This window comes from Electrophorus electricus, chromosome 22, assembly GCF_041902795.1.
Source record: "Electrophorus electricus isolate QZ-2024a chromosome 22, ASM4190279v1, whole genome shotgun sequence".
Classification (NCBI taxonomy): domain Eukaryota; kingdom Metazoa; phylum Chordata; class Actinopteri; order Gymnotiformes; family Gymnotidae; genus Electrophorus; species Electrophorus electricus.
In genome coordinates this window covers 7,461,276-7,474,686 of record NC_137518.1, presented here as the reverse complement: position 1 = coordinate 7,474,686, position 13,411 = coordinate 7,461,276, and the positions used below count along the sequence as shown (strand labels likewise).

The 13,411-nt window shown below is 36.6% G+C and overlaps 1 protein-coding gene across 3 annotated transcripts in view; it reads left to right on the top strand.

Annotated features, from left to right (window-relative positions):
* The first annotated feature begins 1,105 nt into the window (after positions 1-1,105).
* The window catches only part of rargb (retinoic acid receptor, gamma b), a 35,157-nt gene continuing 22,851 nt past the window's right edge, over positions 1,106-13,411 (top strand). The window contains exons 1-3 of one of the 3 annotated variants that reach the window (XM_081705563.1): positions 1,106-1,218; positions 12,834-12,975; positions 13,093-13,293. In XM_081705563.1, coding sequence (XP_081561689.1) covers positions 13,137-13,293 — 157 coding nt within the window. In that variant the 5' untranslated portion in view covers positions 1,106-1,218; positions 12,834-12,975; positions 13,093-13,136. Of the gene's footprint in view, positions 1,219-12,833; positions 13,294-13,411 lie in introns of all 3 variants that reach the window. The other 2 variants (XM_081705564.1, XM_081705562.1) reach the window with 2 other exon arrangements.

Genomic DNA, 13,411 nt, shown 5'->3' with positions numbered 1-13,411 from the left:
GTATTGGGGACTGAGATGATCCCAAAGGGCTGAAGCCAACCTGGAGTTTATCCACACTAAATAGTCACTAAAAGCCTTGCATTGATACTCTATATCCCCATAGAGCCCAGTCCTTGAAGGCAGGTGTGTTTATATATGTCTGAGGGGGCAATGATTGTTTCTGCTTGTCTGTGTGTGTGTGTATGTGTGTGTGCACAAGTGTGTATTAGACAACATGTTTATGGAATTCATACACATACACAAATGCACATATGCACACACTCAGTGGACATAGTGTGTTTGAGAAAGGATGGTTAAAAAAGGGAAAACAGTCTAGTTTGATGTTCATGGGGAAAAGGTGTCAATGACCTCCAAAAAAAGAGTACAGAAAAAAAGTCCACAACAAAACCACAACAAAAAAGCGTAATAAACTAAATGGCAGGTGACAACAGAAGAGGGAGTGCTCTGTTCAACTGGGAATGAAATAGAGAAAGGCAAGAAAGACAAAAAAGGAAGAGGAAAAGAAAGTAATGTGGCACCCAGAAAATGTACGAGATAAAACCATAAAACCAAAAAAAATAATAATAATCTAGTGAAATGGCAGACTGTGGCAAAGAACAGGGGTTGCAGAACGAGAGGGTGAAGGAGTGGAAAAGAGAATTCCATGACAGTGGAAAAGGGGCAAAACAAGAAGGAATAAGCGATGGTATGAAGAGAATATGGAGTGGGGGAGAAGGTAACATAATCTTTCTGGCCCATACTTTCCATCCTGTTATGCATTCTGTGGTTTAAAAAGGCAAGAATATAATTCTTTGTAAAGCAAAGAGAGTGGGATAGGGCAAAGCAGAGAATGTCATTGCCAGGACTATGAAAGCAGAGTCTAAGAGAATACTCGTAAAACACAACTTTACAGAATGGTAGAACACAAAGGCTAAAATACCAGTGCATTCAGGGCAAAGAGACGTAGAAGGAGGGAAAGATTCAGAAAGAGAGGGTAAGCAAGAGAGAAGAGCTAAAGACAGTGGAGAGAGAGAAAGAAAGCAAGAGAGAGAGAGAGAGGGGGGGGGGAGCAAGAGTGAAAAAGGGGCGGAATACCACAGATTTCTCTTTATCCCAGCGAAGGAGTGCAGGTTCTAACTGACAAGCTCTGTCAGCTGAGCTCCCACTTGTCTTTTTGGTTCCTCTCTCCAATCATTCTTTTACTTCATCTCATCTGTTTGCCAGACCTCACTAGATCAGGTAAGTTTGCGTTTTAACAATGTTTTTGGAGACCTGCGCTAAGGTCTTTTCAACACTGAGCTCAACTTACATGTGGAGGAAGAGAAAGAAAGAGGTGGAACGTGTCAGAGCAAGAGTGAGACTAAGGGTAAGAGCGTTCAGAGGACAGATCTAAGCCACAAATGAGTGTTCTTGTGTGTATGTGTGTATTGATATGTAAAAGTTAGGTACAAAGGTAATATTTCATGCTGGACATTTTCAATAGCGTGAATCTTTGGAGAATTAGCATGTTAATGTGTGTGAATAGCACTGTGTGCATACTTTGCTCGCTTGAGAAAAATATGCTATATGGAATGAATATGTTTGTGTTTGTATGTTTGTGTGTGTCTGTGTGTTTGCATATCCCATCAGCAGAAGGACTTATTAACTGAAAACTAGAAAGAAACAAGGGGAAAAAAGAGCAGAGGAAAGAGATGAAAGCAGATCACTATAGTGAGGAACTTAGCCAGTCTCATGCATCATATTTATTTTTACTGATATTTATTTGCATTAGGTGTCATTTGGTGCCTTTAATACAGATATACACAAACGCTCAATAACATGGGATGTAACCCAGCTATACCACCATCCAACACATACTTAGTAAATAATGACAGGAAAAATAAATACTGCCAACAACAAGATGATCTCTAGTCAACAATATGGTATCCTAGTATTTGACAGCAGTATAGCATAATGATCATTTTGTAGATCATCAAATTTGTGAGTGGTCAAATTCATCATATATAATCTGTATACATTTTTTTGAATGCAACCTCATTTGGTCTAATCAGTTTAGCCTATTGCATTAGTGTAATGTCATTTTAGTTTTGGTTTTGGAAAACTGGATATTGTTAATTAAGGATTATTTAAAAAATAACCTACAAACTTTAATCCCTTGTGCCACATGACCTGTGTTGTATTAGCATAGTAGGTTGTTGTTTTTTTTTTTTTGGGGGGGGGGGGGGGTGTAATTACCCCAGTAATTCTTGTAAATTAAACCTACACCTATTATATATTTTTTCTAGTCTTTCAGCATTCTTTTGAGTCACATTCTTTTTGAGAACAAGAAATAGAGTATTGGTGTGTGCGTGTGTGCGTGTGTGTGTGTGTGTGTGTGTGTGTGTGTGTGTGAGAGTACACATGTCATGAGAATACCTGTTAATATTGACTACAGACATCTTCATCTCAGGTGTCAGAAATTATGTGTACATTGTCAAAGACTGAGCTGTCTGCCTCTTTGAACTATTTCAGACAGTTTGATACCTTCAGCACAAATAGACTTAATAATCCACCATAACTATTAAATGTATTAAACAACTACTGAATATCACATTTTTATCTCCTGAAACACAGTCTTCCTTTTCACAATAAACACAGATCTATTACAGAACAAGAAGAGGATCATTCCACATGAAAACCCATCTTATAAAAGCAGATGTAAATAGGACCTGATTGGTGATTGTTCTAAGCATTTAGTGAATGTAATGCCTTCTAAACAATATGGTTGTTATGACTTGAGGAGCGTGATTGTAAGTAAATTTTTAAGTTGTGACGGATGGTTATAGGCAGTTCAAGTCTTGTTTATTTTCTATAAGGAGGTGAATGTCTGGATCTACAAAGGTTATGTAAACAGTCTGAGCTACAGCTAAATACAGCTTACTAAACATTATGGAAACATTAAAATGAACTGCTCTGAATACTGGGGACCTCAAGCAAACGTCTGCATTCATATGGGACATAGCTTATCTGTGTGTGTGTGTGTGTGTGTGTGTGTGTGTGTGTGTGTGTGTGTGTGTGTGTGTGTGTGTGTGTGTGTGTGTGTCTGTGTGTAAGACAGAAAGGGGGTGTGCATAAGAGAGAAAGTGGGTGAGATTCACATATGTAGTGATGATATGTGCACATTTTTGACCAAACAGAGGTGGTGATAAGAACAAGTTATTACAGTTTACACATGAGTGAGCAATACAAGAGAAAAAATACAAAGGTCTCAAATGTTGTATACTAAATGCAGTTTATTTCAAGATAATATATATATATATATATATATATATATATATATATATATATATATATATATATATATAGAGAGAGAGAGAGAGAGAGAGAGAGAGAGAGAGAGAGAGAGAGAGATGTGAAATCATATGTAGTTATTAGAATGAAGGACAATTCTTAAGGTATGAAAATCCACAAATGTAAACTGTCATGATCAGTTAATCAAATTTTGAGTTCAGTCATAGTAACAAACCCAGGTGACAGTTTAAATTTAGGATTTTGCAATTGTTAATTACACTGATGAAGGCTGCATCAGTGGCTGTTTGTGCCTGTCACACTGTGTACATGGTGTGAACTCTTCAGTCAGTTTGTCTCCTGCTTACCTAACTTGACAAGCTGGCTTTATTTGTCTAGTCTAGCCTTCACTTGCAACCATACTTAAGCATTCATCTTAAATTATCCCAGCAGCAGTGTATGTATGTGTGTGTGTGTGTGTGTGTGTGTGTGTGTGTGTGTTTGTGTGTGTGTGTGTGTGTGTGTGTGTGCTTTGAGCATTTAAATACTTTAACTCCTCCTCCTTCTGAATCTCTTTGTACCTGGCTTTTTTAGAGAATGACAAGCCCTTGAGGCAGAGAATGCTGTCTGTCTCCTCACTGTCTCTCTCTCTCTTGCTCCCTCTATTGCCGTCTGCACCCATCAGTCACCGCTTTTCATCACTCCCCTTGCATAGCTAACTTCCACCCATATATGCACACTCCCAATGAAACTATCACTTCTACTTTGCAACTGGTTTGCATTAATTAAACTGAGAGATTTGTGCATGTTTAAACAACTAGCCTTCTCTAATTTCTTTTGTGGCATACAATAGCATGAGTTTAATTAGAAGACTTGATCTGAAGATGGGTGCATTAAGATAACATGAGAAGGTGACCTACATTCTCATACATGACCTAAATTCTTACATTCATGCATTTAGAACATGTGAGCCATATAGATGTGTGAGGAGCTGGTTGAGCTATGCTGTTCTGGCATGTTGAAGCCTGCTTAAGTTTAACCACAAACAGTTCTCATGAATATTTCAATCCCCACACTACATAATATCTTCACATTTAGAGTCTAATCGGGTACTGGAAAGAGTAATTTGACGCTTCTAATTATCTACATCAAGTTCAATGGTATGCTTACCGGAGAAATCGAATGCACCAGTCTTAGAAGACATTTTTTTCTGAACTGTATAGACAATTCTATAATTGTTCTAATTATTGTAGTATAGAATAAAATAAAATATAGAATTTTTATATTTATATTAATAATACATAATATACTCTTATGTGCTGCACAGCAATAATAGCTTGTAATGGTAAGTTATAATGCCCAATTAACCTGAAGTTTGATTTGCACACTATAGAATGCGATAAAAGCAAAAAAGAAGAGGATTGAAAATGGCAAACTATAAATAGACAGATAAATATAAGCACTTTAATGACAGTGACACAAGGCTTTAATAACACTGACATCTCCAGCAGATAAAAGCAAACAGACGGGGGCAGAGCTCTAAGGTAACATATAATGTGTCAGTGCCTGGGCATATCTTTAATAATGTTCAACCTGGGACCTTGTTCTGTAGCTCCAGGCACTGAGAGGTGACCTAAGGGAAGACCTTTCAACTCCAAGGGTCAGCCATTGGGGTTTATTTGGGATAATGTCGTCTTTGCACACCTCATATTCCAAATTAATAGAAGCAGTGCCTTCTAAATTGTTATACTGTCTTAAAGAAAAATATGCTAACATTTTTCAGATTTTTAAAGCCTGTATGTATAAATATTTATTCCTAAGGCGTGAGTGTAGATATTTTGAATCAAGTGACAAATATTAATTATAGACTTTTTTTTTTTTTTAATTCATTATTCACTCAGAGTTTTGTGTGGTTCCACCCACTCACTCACCACTCACCTGAGAGTTTCTCAGGGCACAAGGCAAATATTACTTTAACCTTCTCTCAGACATGCAAGATAAAGCACTATAAGACTTCTAAAACTTAATTCTGTCTTTTAATATAATAAGAGCAATATATATGCAATGCAATCCATTCTGCTTTACTGCAAAATAAATGTCTCCTTTCAAAAGGACTGTTTTAAAAGAATGCTCCTTTGGGACATATTGTATATCTAATTCAATTCAGCATGATTCATGAACTGTGGACCTTATATTAAAAAACAGTGGTCTTAAATGAGACAGGTGGATTTAAATGCCATGATCTGATTGTATTCACTGTGGAAAGAAAGAAAAATCCTAAGAAACCAGCCAATTTAATTTAGGTAATTTGCCATAGGTAATGTACCTGAGTGCGGATCAATGAATACTTATGGGAACGTGGCATTTTATTTGAATTTGGTCTCAACACTTTAAAACTGTATTAGAATAATCTCTCAGGTCAGTGACATTTTCATCAATCTGAGTTCTCATAGCTACCCCCACAGCATAAAGTCATTAAAACCTGATTAAGAAGTTATATAAAACTATATTGTGAGTTTATATTTTATCTATTGAGTATTATAAAGGATTAAACGATTGCACAATTGGAGACCATTGGAAGTCCAGTGAGAAGCTAATGAGGTGTGATAGGTTTCTCAATACCAAAGCTATTGGTCAGGCTGTGTTATGCATGACTAACTTTTGTGAAACAATTAATTTAAAGGTCTGCTTTAAATAAATGCTTTAAAGGTCTGAAAAAATTGTTAACCTCACAGTTCCAAGCTCTGCAATCTATTTTCTGATATATTATAATTTTTAAACCAAAGGAACTTCCTTTCCTATAGATTTAGATAGTGTTGTGCCAGTATTTCTCCAGTATTACCACCAGGAATACATTTTACCTTACATGTGATCCAGAGTGCATGAGTTAAGTTCAGTTTAAGTTCAATTTACTTCTACAGTTAAAATTTTTTATAAATCAAAGCTCCTCTCCCATTATAAAATAATGAATATGGTGAGTATGATAATTGAATGCTCTCTACAGCAGTCAAAATCATAATAAATAACACTCCACCTAAAAATGCTACACTGCAAACACTGAATTGAAGCTAACAGGAGCAATCAATATTATGCAAATCAGGCTAACTAGTCTCAGCTACCTTTCTCTCGTGATTTTGAAATACTTACATTTCTATGTAAACTATTCCTTTAAAGATATAATTTGGTTTGGTTTAACTTTTTTTTCCCAGAAGCAAACTGAATTAAACTGAACTGCATTTTACTCAAGCATTTTCAGATGCTTATGGTCAGACTTGTATTTACTGGAAACCTCAAATAAAAACAGAGCTAAATTAAACTAATTATAGACTTTCCTGCCCTCAACTTTTGCTTACAGATGTGGTGCTCTTTATTTGTCATGTCCACTGCATAAAACATCTATTATGGTACCTATGAATATTTATATCCATATTAGCTCTACTTTTTTACTGTGCAGCCAAGAGCATAATGTTCCTAAACTAGAATCTTTGTGCACCACTGGTGACCGCACTCATAAAAATGTTTTTTTGGGAAGAAAGTAGTCTTGCATTTCAGTATCACAGAAATGGCTTAATTTATCAGCAATAGAAATTTACGCATTGTTGTTTTTTCAGTCATGTAAGGAAGCTGTGGTTGTTTTCTATTTGCACATGTGTGTGAATGTTTCAGTGCAGTGAAACAGGGTAACATTTGTTCATTGCCATATGTTGAGAATGATGTGTGTATAACAGTGTGTGTGTTTTTTTTCTAAAGCTGAATCTTGTACATGGATATCTAAACACTGCTTTTGTGAGGGGTGTGTGTGTCTCCACTTGTTGAGATTAATATCCATTTGTTCTCTAAGGCCATAAGCATTCATGTGAAAATTTCTGCAATGCATGCGTGTGTTAATCTCTCTGTTTTAGTGCACCACATCCTTTGGTTTGAGGTTCATAGCTTCCCTTAGGCATCTTGATTTATATCTCATATTTCAGCAGCATAATTATTCCCTCTTACCTCATGTTTTTATAGACGTGTTTGCTTGTGTGGCTGTTACCCATTTCAAACAGACTGCCTCTTTACTCTTGGACAAAGGGGTGCCAAACTCAAGTGATTAGCAAACTTCAAAGGGGCGCGTTCTCCCACCTGGCTCAAAGCAAACTGGTCTCATTCATAACTGGTGAGGTGTTACAGACAACACAAGTGTAATATGTAGTTTATACATATTATTAACATAACATCATAATTATTAACATTTAGAAACCCTTACAGCTTGAAAAATAACCACCATCTAACAATGGCATCATGGAATCTTGCAGTACTAAAACTGTCCAACTAATGGTAACCAAGTGTTCATATGTTGAAAAGCTGGTCTTGATCACCACTTACTCCATTAAGTGGCACCTTGTAAGTACATATGCTGTGTAATGTCATAATATTGTCATTTTCTTGATCCATCACTTTTTTCCACAAATGTCACAGTAATGCAACCACTCTGTTCTTATTTCCAGGTGTCTGTTATGTTGCCCAGGGCAATTATTCAATTATTCAATACTCCCCTAAAGTTGTGTCAGACTACAACCAAAGTTTTATTTTCATGATTTTGATATTCATGAATATTTCATGAATTTGATATTCTTGCTGGGCAGCTACTTAAATAACACATCAAGTGTTTTTCAGGACTTCAGTGTAATTAACAGTCTGTTAAAGTTCTTTTTATATTGTTTGTGGCTTTAGCTTTCTATTTAAATTCCAAAGCATTCATAAGAATTAAAACATTCATTACACTAGTAATTGTGTTTAAATCCTCAACCATTGTTTTTATAGTTCATATTCATAAGTGGAGTACCATGTCATCCCAGGTACTAGAGTAACATAGATTAATACTAGTAATGAGATTACCCTACTACAGTTCACATATATGATATAGTTGTAACTAAGATAGGCTAGCACCTTTGTTAAAAAACAGTAAGTAGAATAGAGCTAACTGAGAATAATATTTCTGTGCTAATTAAACAGGGTTTCTGTGAATACAAAGCAGACATGACTCTAATAGGTCAAGGTCTAATACTAAAGATATTGCCTCCAGATTTGGAAAGGGGGGGAAAAATGTAAGGTCTTACTGGAAAAACAAGTGAGCAAAAGGGATGCAGAAAGACTCAGGACATTAACAAAAGCTAAAGCAGTCTTTGATTGATTCCTGCTACACCATGAGCCTGGAGTCCTTGATGCTTTTGAGTGAGTGAGTGAGTGAGTTAGTGTGTGTGTGTGTGTGTGTGTGTGTGTGTGTGTGTGTGTGTGTGTGTGTGTGTGTGTGTGTGTGTGTGTGTGTGTGTGTGTGTTGTATCTTATTTTGTGTTGATGATGTTTTTATTTTGTGAATATGGTGTACTGTAGCAAATCCGGGTCTGTTAAGTTCAAAAAGTATATCTAGATAAATATCTATACAGGAATGTGTAGGTCTCTTTCAAACTATATTCAGTATAGATATCGAATTGTCTGGAAATGACAAGTTACACTAATAAAATACTTACATAAGCTTTGCAACCTGTTTTGATTCCATTCCAATATTGCTCATTTGTTTTTGATTAAAGAGCCAAGCACAAATTAATTAAACTTATTTTAATCTGTTGAAACTTTCATGTTATTTTCTTTTTTATTTACATGTTATCTTTCTTTATTTATTTTTCAAATGTATCTGTAATCTGATTACTATCATGGTAACCCAAATATATATCTGATGTTGGAGTAAAAAAATACTATTTTCCTTCATTACCCAGACTTGTAAAAACCTCTACTACTTACCTTGTGCCTGTATGTATATATATCAGAAATCAATATAGCTCCATTATAAAAGATTAAATGAGGCCACAAAGACTCACTGCACCATGTCCCATCATCCCACCACAGAAACCCCACCCAGACCAGTGCAGAGTCTGTGGTCAGTCCCTCCCTGGCACACAACAGCCCCATAAAGGCACCATTGACGGCTTGGACACACAGGCGCTTTTGTGGAAAAAGCCTAAAGGTGTGCACCCCGTGGAGGGCCAGAGCCTGGAAACCAGAACAGGAGAGGCAGGATGGCCTGTTTGTGGGGAAGGGTATGTTAATCAGGGAAAGAGGCAGCAGGGGTAATTCAAATTATTTCAGTGTAGATGAGTTTTGAAAGAGGTGCCCACACATCTGTATATTAAAGCCCTGTTAGCACAGTCAGCTTGTGTGTGTGTGCGTGTGTGTGTTAGGTCTATTTGCATAGCTGCGTTGACTGCTCATTATTTCTGTATTTTACTGGGAGAAATATACCTTTTTTATTTTTGTGTTTCATACCTTTGCTAACTCTGGTCTCTGCAAACACACATGAGCACTATAGATTAAGCACTCCTACTCACCCAATGAGGTCTCTTTCTCTCTTTTTTACATTTCTTTCTCCTTTCTCCCTGCCTTCTTCCTTGTCTTCTCTCTCACTCCCCACCCCTCATGTCTTTCTCTTTAAAACTAACTACCAATTTCTTGAAGTGCCTTTAGCACTTTCATTCCTCATTTTCACACTTTCATTGGGGCATTTTGAAATTTGTCATCTCCTTGAATAAAATGTAGAAACCACAGATGAAAAACTAGTAGAAAAGGTTGAAAAGGAAAACGTTCAATTTTGAACTTGAATAGCTGAAGGGGTACAAGAAAACATTCAGATTAAGGACAGGGTGGTGAAGCAAGAAGACACAAAGCAAGGCATACAGACCTATTGGCAGAGGAATGTACTGCGTACAAACAGGCATAAATGTTACAGGGCATGAGTGCATGTGCGTGCGTGCATGTGTGTGTGTGTGAGTGTGAGTGTGTGCGAGGGATAGATTGGGTGCCTATAGCTGGCTCATGTAATATGAATACTCTGCACAGGCCTCACATGTGGAACAGTTTACTATATATATATAACAATAAGCTGCAGGCTACAAATATCTCCAGACAGACAAAGAGACAGACAGACAGTGACAAACAAAAGAAGAGAAAGTAGACAAATGACAAGAAATGTCACAATGTGATTGAATGACAGAGTGTGTACTCTGTATGTTTTGAGCATGCACGTGCGCACACGTGTGTATGTTTGTGTGTGTGTGTGTGTGTGTAAATGTGCATGCTCAAATTCGCCTGTCTGCCAGTGATGCAAATATGCAGAAATGTTGTGGTGTGCATGGGATCCTCATGTCTGTTTTTGGACATTTGGACTGATAGAGAGAGAAAAAAAAACACAGAAATAAACACACACATTAGTACAGTGAGAGTGAAAGACATGGCACTTTTGATGTGAACTTGTTAGCAGGTTCAAAAGACTGCATGCCACAGGCCACCTGTCATTTCCCACATTCTCAAACCATATGATAAATATAACCCCATGCTTTACACAAAGCATCATGAGCACTGACCACCCAAAGTTCAGTCCAAAATTAGCATTTACCTGCCACATGCCATCTGAAATATGTGGTATAAAGGCATAGCCACCATAAGGTTACGCAAACTTCCATAAAAAAAAAAAAAAAAAAAAAATATATATATATATATATATATATATATATATATATTTTTTTTTTTTTTTTTTTTTTTTTTTTCAGAAGCCACATGTTTGGGGTCTATTGTTGAATGTTTACAAGTATAAGAATTAGCTTGCTAGAAAAAGCAAGCAAACCCAATCTATAGAAAGTAAGTTAATTGATGGCCTTAATTAAATAGCTTAGTTTCTGTGGGTTGATGAATATTTTGTGTCAAGTCCCCACATGTTAAAACTGGACATTAGGGTTTGATTTTAGAGGAATAATTTCAGAAGCATTACTAGTGGTTACAGAGATGATCATGATGCAACTGCTTGTATGCTTTGGATCCTGCTCAACATAATAAACAGAATCACTTTGCAGCACAAAAGATAGACTGATTATGCAAAACCTGGTGTGGCTTCAAGCTCACGTACACTGCAATTTTTCTCAAGTTCACATTGAACATTGAGACAGATCGACAAACATGTTGATTCAGTGTTACTGATTGTAACACTCACTATCACTTTCAATTATATTATTATTTATGTTATTAATAATATTTTGTTACACACTAGTTTGGTCATGGATTCAATGTGTTTAAGTACAGCTATAAACTGCAACTGTAAAAAAATAATAGCAGCTTTCCATTCCATTACTTAATTCTATTCTGTCAGGACTTTTGAGTGAAAGCATCCCATTAGTGTTTTTGATTTCTGGAACAAGTAAGTCAGTGCTGATCAGTTCAACAGACTAAATCAGTACTAATTTAGTAAGTAATAACTTTATATATGCTGTTTATTTATTTGTGTATTTATGTTCCTCCATTACAAGCCCCACAAGAATGCTGCGCCACATGATTTGTAATGGAGAACTGAGCACATGCACAGTTATAAATTGATCAGAATGTTTAAAGATGAAGATGAATCATGAAACTTAAATTCCAAGCACATAAACTTAAGCACTTATTTGCAGAGTCATATATCAGAGCTATGTATTAAATATGTTACTGGAGATGTCTGAGTAGTGTTACACCTACATTGTTTATCTGGTGTGCATTTTAAAGCTGGAGGTACCTGGCCCTGACCTGTTCACTTTTGATATATTTAGCAAATCATTGTACAATGCTTTGTATTAAAAGCATGGTTGTATTAAAAGCATTATACAGCATGTCTAAGTAAAAACAAATGTACAAAGTGCTCAGTAGCAAAGTTAAGACAAAGAGACTGAAGCCTTATTATGTAATAGGAATGTATTTTCATCAAAGAAACATGCAAATAATGCATTAGTTAACATTACTGTTTCAAATTTGTCAAGGACTTATAGAAATGTTCTGGAACTTTCTATTAGGTAGTTGTGAACAAAAATGATTGGAAAGGGTTAAATGTGCCTACGGTGGGTGCCCTCCACCCTGGGCATGTGGCATGTGGTTTGATGCAGGTTGTGGAACAGAAGTGTCTTTATTGAGGAGTGCCCCTGATTTAAGTCATATGGCAATGCCTGGAATCACTTCACGGCTTTGGAGACCATTCAACGCCCAAACAAGAGATTCACTCTGCTTCCCTCCTCCCTTTCGTCTGGCTGTCTAGTCTCACATTCTCTACCTTAATGTTACTTTGTAAGTGTGTGGATTTCTTTTGTGTGTTTTGCCTTCTTTTATCACTACTGTAATCTTTTGACCTACCATATTAAAGCAAAAATGTTTATATCTCAAGAATGTTCATGAGGACCTACATTCTGAGTTGTTCCTCTGAGGTTCTCCATCTAATGAGGTAATGCCATCAAGCAAGAACTTTTTAAAAATGTAAAATCCTCTCATCTTATTGGAGACAAGATGTTTCTTATACATTTGTTTTCCAAAGAAATAACAGAAACAAAGAAAAACTTCATGACATGCAAAGGATGGTATAAAATGAATATTGGACTGTGGTCTTGGGCATCCATCATTTTCAAATCTTTTTTTTTTTGGAGGAGGGGGCTCAGACTCCAATTTGTTTTGGCACCTCAATTACAATCTAGTGCTAATTTGCAGTATATATGATCACAGCTCTCTAATACTTTTTTCCTGTATTCTTTCTTTTCTTACAGGAACCTCAGTTGTGGGAGATGTCGTAGGTTAGCACACTGACTGCACTTCACTAGCACACCTTAACACGCACGTCAGAATATTGCACAGGCTACTGAAGAAAAGCCTAACGATGGACCAGCAATAAGAGCACTGAGCTAAAAGGTGTGTCTAAGACTCAGTAAGTCACAAAGCATTGTGGGAAATCCAGAGGAAGTTAGTGTGAGGGGGGGGGAAAGGATAAGCAGGAGTTAAATAACTTTTCATTTCTGTCCAATAAAGCCCCCTTGTAGAATTATTTGATACTGGGACATTACGTCATTACCATGGCAACCAACAGGGAGCGGCCCATGGGTCACATGACTGGGTTTTATCCCTTTACCTTTAATACTATGAGGAACCACTCACCCTTTGATCTTCTGACGAATGGCAGTCTCTTTGGAAGATATGGGGCGGACCTACCTAAGGAGATGGCAGCACTATGTAAGTAACATAAGAATTTTTTACATATTACATTTTTGCTTCACATAAGATATAGTTCACTAGCTTCTGACTTGAAATGTAGTTTATAAGTACTAGATCTATGGTGAGGGCATGTCAG